The sequence below is a fragment of the Pieris rapae genome, chromosome 16 (genome assembly GCF_905147795.1).
Source record: "Pieris rapae chromosome 16, ilPieRapa1.1, whole genome shotgun sequence".
In the NCBI taxonomy this organism is placed as follows: domain Eukaryota; kingdom Metazoa; phylum Arthropoda; class Insecta; order Lepidoptera; family Pieridae; genus Pieris; species Pieris rapae.
Window position 1 is genome coordinate 9841627 of NC_059524.1, and position 7121 is coordinate 9848747.

The 7121-nt window shown below is 35.3% G+C and overlaps 1 protein-coding gene across 2 annotated transcripts; it reads left to right on the forward strand.

Moving 5' to 3' along the window:
- Positions 1-3319: 3319 nt before the first annotated feature.
- On the forward strand, positions 3320-4825 carry LOC111000418 (chymotrypsin-1-like). Of its 2 annotated transcripts, none has more exons than XM_045631802.1 (5): positions 3320-3445; positions 3516-3705; positions 3808-4054; positions 4157-4309; positions 4635-4825. In XM_045631802.1, exons 1-5 carry the CDS (start codon positions 3391-3393, stop codon positions 4779-4781), a joined length of 792 nt encoding a protein of 263 aa, XP_045487758.1. In that variant the 5' UTR covers positions 3320-3390; the 3' UTR covers positions 4782-4825. The 2 variants fall into 2 exon arrangements, with proteins under 2 accessions (XP_045487758.1, XP_045487759.1); XM_045631803.1 differs by having other exon boundaries at positions 3808-4051.
- The last annotated feature ends 2296 nt before the right edge of the window (positions 4826-7121 follow it).

The following is a 7121-nucleotide window of genomic DNA, read 5'->3' on the forward strand; positions in this document are numbered from 1 at the left end:
TATATAATATCTTTTAAAATAAAATTTATAACATGCTCTTCTATTCCTATTTCATATAGTTATAATTTTTGTATGATAAAACGGCCATTATTTTTTGAATATGCCTCGTACATGTTGAAACAATGGGCAGCTGTCAGTATGAGATATTATAATTCAAAAAAACAAAAAGTCTTTATCTTCTTATTGTGTTGAAATTATATAAAGAAATAGTTACACTACTAATTAGTTTCTAAAGTACATCAAGGCTTGGTAAAAAAATTACTTTAATTATATTTTCAATTGTATCCACCCAATAAGTACATGGCAAAATAAAATAATTATCTATTAATTGAGTAGAAAATTAACCAACAGCTAATAGGTTTTTTGCTGCTGGGTGAACAATTAATATCATTAACTATTTCATTTAATTTCAGTTTTACATTAATATCTAAGTCTAAATCTTGTTTATTTATTTCCTTTAGCAGATTTTCATCATTGCCTGATTGCTCTTGGAGTTCGAAGCCGCCTGTCTTTAGTAGGTGGTAATATCGTTAAAAAATTGCTTTCGTTCTGAAACTGATTTACATCTAGAAAGATGCGACGGGATACTCTCCTCCTTCATCGTGTGCTACGTTCAAAGTTCGAACTGCAACGTAAGGGGCGGACGCAGTACCAAGAGTTACACGTAAAAGGTGAAGATGCTGTAAATCTTCTGTAGGGTCTATGCCCCACACTAAACGTTCACCAACCAGATGGACCGATCAAGTGAAAGACTCGTCGTCTTCAAAGCTGTACAGTGTAAAAAGGGAAGCGCTGGACTGAAACCGATGGAGGTAGTCCGCTCTAGATTATGTGATGACTATGTAGGTGACATAATTATTACCAAGTTATCAACACTAATTATTAGTTAAGTATGATTTCAATGAAATAAAGATCAGAGAAGTTCCTCGGAATAAATGTTTATTGTTATTATGATCATTGTTTTTTTTTTTGAATGCGTAATTAATCTCTCGTTTTACGTATAATTAGGGCTCTCAAAAACCGTTTATGATTAAGATGAGTTCGAGAGCCAATATAGTTTCAGTCTCGTCTATTGTAAAACGAAACCCATCGTGACCTAAAGCAAATATCAGTCGCAACATCGTGACTTCGGCACTTCATGTATTTTTCATACATGCAAAGCCCGGCTTCGTTCGAAATATAATTAAAGCGAAAATTTGAAAATGTAGGTATAGGCTTTAAAGGGGTATAGGGAACTTTTGCGAGGCAACCACAAACCGAACATGAAGTGGGACGTGGCATGCGGTCACGACTATTTATTATGTGAAGTCTCACTATGCTTGTAGCATTTTTGTTGTTTGAATTAATTGTAAGTAATTATACTCATACCGTTATCCAAGATTGATATCGCTATATAAGATGCTAAACTATGAAGCATGGTTTGAACTAAAACACACAAGCCTACAGATTGCTGTAATTTCCAAAGCTGAACTTTTTCAGTTGAACTATACTGAAAAAAATTGAACCATCATTGTGATATTGAGTAATGTACAATAAGATGCTGGCTGTTGGCGACGTTAGAATATTGTGAGCGAAATTAAGTATGAGTTTTAAGAGATATAAGTTAGACAAAAATATTTACGTGAGATATAATGTAAGTGAGAAATATTATTGTTAAATTATAAATGTCAACTTATTAAATAAATAAATAGAATGTTTCGCCGAATAAAAGCAGCACAGCTCCGGATGCAGTATACCGGCGCAAATGTATGTAAACGTAGCTCTCGTCGCGGTATACTTGTGTAGCACTTAAGCTCGGCGAAATCTACGATCGGGTTCGGACTCGCCGTTCAGACTCGCGTTCAGACTCGCGTTCAGACTCGCGTTCAAGCGACTCGGTGAATCAAGAGATTCGGGCTCTTTCCTCTATCCTGTGACAACAAGCCACGAACAATCGGCGAAGCAAGAAACAAGAACAAGGCGCAGTTTCATTTCAAGACAACACCTACAATAACGCACTAGCAGGGGTGCGTGGGTCGAGCCGTCTTGACAAAAGCGATACGAAGTCAAACTCCACCGGTATACAAAGCCGCAGGTTACTTTGGTTACTGTACGGGTGTTATCAAACGAACACACTTAAATGCATTATCCCGTGCGGGCCTGAGTATATCTGAGGTGTCGTCGGGGTTGGCAATCAATACTGGCTGACTGTTCATTATTTTACTGAATTATTTTGAAGGTTCCATGTCCATTGTCTATAAATTTAAAATGAGAACCCGCACTTTGACTTTGCTTTAAAGATAAACTGTAAAATGTTTCAGAATTAAACTCATTGATCAAACTGAAATCCACTAAGCCACCACAACCACACAGTTAACAAACCGATTGCGACACTAAAACGGAATACCGAATCATGTGTTCAGTAATTCCACAGTGCTTTGAATATTCTCATATCGCATTTAGGTATTATTTTTATTAGTCTATAAGGTTATGATATATAAAAGTTCTAGCTTTTATAGCATTTTTTCAGCTTGTTTAGATGTCCAATGTATTATAGCAAATGCAAATGATACTAAATATTTTGTAAAAAAAGTTTTTCTAAGAAGTTCTTGAAACATGCTTCACTAATTGTTCTCAATTTGAACATTTCAAATATATTTTGTACCACACAAAGAAATAAGGGCTAATCAATCAATTTATGTAAAGAAATTTGGTTCTTAAAATCAAAGAGAGCCTCGTAATCCGGAACTGGCAAACTAGCTAATGCCTATTGATATTGATATATCAATCACAATAGCTCAGCCTGTTGTGTTGTGTAATTATAGGCACGTCCAAGACACTGCCTGGTTCGACACAATTAACATAACGACAGTATTCAAAGAAACAAAAGAAGTTCTAGGTGGGATACTTTTAATACCGATGGTCTGAAAAAAATATTTCCCCGTTTAAAAAGCCTGGTAGAAGACGACGACATGAGCGATGGGACGAGATATTCACAAAAATGATGGAAAATACATGGAACGCATCGAGCGCATTGAAAGCGAATGGAGAAGAGAGGGAGAGGCGTTTGGCAAGATGATGAGGAGCTTGTGTTGTATATAAAAATTACTGTATTATCTAAATAAAAGGCTTTATTATTTTGTTATTAATATTAATTACGTGGCATATCTACGTTATTTAAAATATGTTAATTCTTAATTAGAAGATGCTTACATTAAAGTTTCAATGGCAAATAACAATAAATTGTTCAAATCTTTAAGTATTTTGTATGCTAATTGCTTCGTAATAATTAATTTTAAGAGGTTTTCGTTTTCTATTATCAGGTGTAATTTATTTATACATTACCTGGTCTGTATAAAAAGAAATGGTTATACATGTTTATGTGTATTCAGCTCAGAAATATCATTGACGATGGGCGTCTCAAAGATATTCTTTATTCTTCTGTTAGTAGCGTGGAGCGTACAGGGTAAGTTTTTGAATTTCCTTATTAATTATTATACACTTTTACTAATTAAGTACTGTGCCTTTTATTGTAGGTGATGCTGAAGGTTTCGCCTCTAATTCTGGAGGCCAAGAGCCCGACACCCGAGTGGTGGGTGGCAAAGACGCCCCAGAAAAGCTTGTGCCACACCAAGTCGCACTAAAATTCAAAGACGGCTGGACTTTCTGCGGTGGTGCTGTCATCTCCGACAGATGGATTCTGACAGCTGCCCATTGTGTCAAAAGGTATGTAATACATATTGTCTTAACTGCGTCCACTAAAGAGTATATGAGGTTGTAGTATTTTGTCTGACCAATTGATATTTAATTTAATTTAATTTTTTCCAGTCTTAAACCATCAGAATTTATCGCTGTAGTTGGTACATTATCGAAAGATAAAGGTGGCACAAAGTATGAAATAAGCAAAGTCAATGCTAATAAAGAACATAACAAGCCAAAAAGATACGACAACGATATTGCTGTTATAAGTACAAAAGAGGCCATCAAATTCAATGAATACGTTAAGGCATTACCATTACCGGAAAAGGATGTCACGTCTGGAATGTCCTGTATACTGAGCGGCTGGGGTAAAGTTGTGAGTAAACAATTCAACAGACATATATTATATATAAATCTCTTTTTTTGGATATAATAGAAATAATTGACTTGAATTCATCGGTCATTTTTATACTTTCAGAGCCATTATTGGCCACAACCTGAAAAATTGCAGTATCTGTATGTAAAGACGTTAAATAGTAACGATTGCAATAAGAAGCTTCAGGAACGCAAAACCACAGTAGGGTCTAGTCAGATGTGTACCCTTAATAAAAGAGGAGAAGGAACATGCCAAGTAAGCAGATAAAGAAATCATCACGATTTTTGTGAACTCTTCGTGCCAATAAGACGCTTTTTATTGGCACGAAGAATCTACAGCTGCATTTTTCAATTAATCTGTTTCAACGGTATAGGACTACACAGCGTAGAAGTGCAGATTTATCTTCCTGACTTCCGTAGGTATACAAGAAAGTAACATCTTAGTAATAACGAATTTTTGAATTTTGTATCAGACATTATATTTTTTATAATATATCGAACAATAATTATAAGTCATAAAATTATATAAAATAACCGCGTGCAATACAGTGCATACAATGTTTGTAATCGAAAATTTTCAGGGTGATTCAGGCGGCAGCTTGGTGTGCAACGGCACCGCAACCGGCGTCGTGTCCTACAACTTTCCCTGCGCTAGAAATATGCCTGACGTGTACGCCAACACATACAAGTACATTTCCTGGATAAAAGACAATACTAAATCACCCTAAGCATTGTCAATTGTAAATTGTCATTAAATTCATTGCAAAAATTATTATACGTTTTTTATATTATAATATAATAATCGCTAAATTGCATATTTTCAAACTCGAAAAAGCATAAAGCATACTCTGCGAGATTCCAAAAATACTTATTATATTTAGACCTTAATGAACCTACGATATCTTTTAAGGAAAGTGTAGATCACCTTGTTTTTTTTATTATAAATATTTCTAGATAATTCCCCGTCTATATAGTCGTTGGAGGTATTAATTAGCTTCCATAAGTGTAATTAAGTGTTTTATCATCAAACACTATTACCTATTTCTTTTAACTACTTTTTATACAACCATTACAGCAAATCCCAGAAAGATGCCTCTTAATTTGATGTTTAAGATTATTTCCTTTAAATTTGTCTCCGTTACTTTTATGCCCAGCTTGCTCAGTGTTAAACCTATCGTATCCATACATTGGACAGCCGGTCAGAACATGTAACACCGTCTCCTCATCCGTATCGTCACAAGGACAGAACTGTGTTTAATCCTGAATCTGTAAAAGTACGACAGGAATACACCATTACCTGTCAACATCTGGGTAATCAATCCCGTTGGTTTCATTTGTTTAACTATAGAAAAAGCTGAAACAACATTTGGAAAGAATAACTTAGTTATTGCCGCTGTTTCCATTTCTATCATGTTTCCACGTAAACAGTTTTTCAAATGCGATATGGGGAATCTATTGTACACGGGCGCCCCTTTTAGGTGCACAGCTTCTTTTGCCAGTTGGTCTGCTCTTTCATTCCCCTCCACGCCCGATTAATTTTTTGTTGTTGAAACGTGCTTTATTTATATTATATGGATTGAAAGATTACCACCCGCAACACGTTCGAGTGCCCATCTCGTTGCTTCTGGGAGACAAAGGATCCTTTGAGTTGCTTTACGAGTAGCCACCAGTTCAGCTTAATACACGGCACAGCATGAGGATAGTTGAGGTAGTTTGAAAGTCTCAAATTTGGCACCATTTTTCCATAAGAAAACACTAGCACCGATGAATTCGTCTATTTTACTTCCATCCGTACATATATTTACTACTGGTGCATCTATTCTAGAACCGTCTCGTTCTCCATAGGCATGTATTTGATATCAGGTTCTTTGGATGGATGAGGACGTGGCATGCGGTCACGACTATTTATTATGTGAAGTCTCACTATGCTTGTAGCATTTTTGTTGTTTGAATTAATTATAAGTAATTATACTCATACCGTTATCCAAGGTTGATATCGCTATTTAAAATGCTAAACTATGAAGCGTGTTATGAACTAAAACAAACAAGCCTACAGATGGCTGTAATTTCCAAAGCTGAACTTTTTCAGTAAACAATACTGAAAAAAATTGAACCATTTTTGTGATATTTAATTATGTACTATAAGTTGCTGGCTGACTGTTCATTATTTTACGGTATTTTTTTTGGTTCCATGTCCATTGTCAATAAATTTAAAATGAGAACCCTACCTTTGACTTTGCTTTAAAGATAAACTGTAAAATTTTTCAGAATTAAACTCATTGATCAAACTGAAATCCACTAAGCTGAAAACCACAACCACACAGTTAACAAACCGATTGCGACACTAAAACGGAATACCGAATCATGTGTTCAGTAATTCCACAGTGCTTTGAATATTCTCATATCGCATTTAGGTATTATTTTTACTAGTCTATAAGGTTATGATATATAAAAGTTCTAGCTTTTATAGCATGTTTTCAGCTTGTTTAGCTGTAGTAGTTGTCCAAGGAAGGTATTATAGCAAATGCAAATGATACAAAACATTTTGTAAAAAAAGTTCTTCTAAAAAGTTCTTGAAACATGCTTCACTAATTGTTCTCAATTTGAACATTTCAAATATATTTTGTACCACACAAAGAAATAAGGGCTAATCAATCAATTTATATAAAGAAATTTGGTTCTTAAAATCAAAGAGAGCCTCGTAATCCGGAACTGGCAAACTAGCTAATGCCTATTGATATTGATATATCAATCACAATAGCTCAGCCTGTTATGTTCTGTAATTATAGCAACCTATCCGTAGAACAGAGTCCGATGTGATCATGGAGCAAAAATGAGTTTAATAGCTAAACGAGATAAGGAATACGAACTCTACAGACTTACATTTTTATAATTTTCGTATCTTGTTTAGTTTCGGAGATATAGAATCGAATAACGTACCATCTGTCATTAATTCCGTATAAAAACGCACGAAGTGATCAAGCGACGGCACGCGGTAAGCGACGGCTACGCAGACGCCCCGTTCGATTGTCACTCCGGCTGCTGTTCGGTGGAGAGCCAAGACACCC

Excerpts from the sequence above, each read along its gene's own strand:
- LOC111000418 (XM_045631802.1), top strand. The coding sequence starts at position 3,391 with ATGGGCGTCTCAAAGATATTCTTTATTCTTCTGTTAGTAGCGTGGAGC. Across the intron at positions 3,706-3,807 it reads GCTGCCCATTGTGTCAAAAG|TCTTAAACCATCAGAATTTA; the intron begins GTATGTAATACA and ends AATTTTTTCCAG. Across the intron at positions 4,310-4,634 it reads GAGGAGAAGGAACATGCCAA|GGTGATTCAGGCGGCAGCTT; the intron begins GTAAGCAGATAA and ends GAAAATTTTCAG.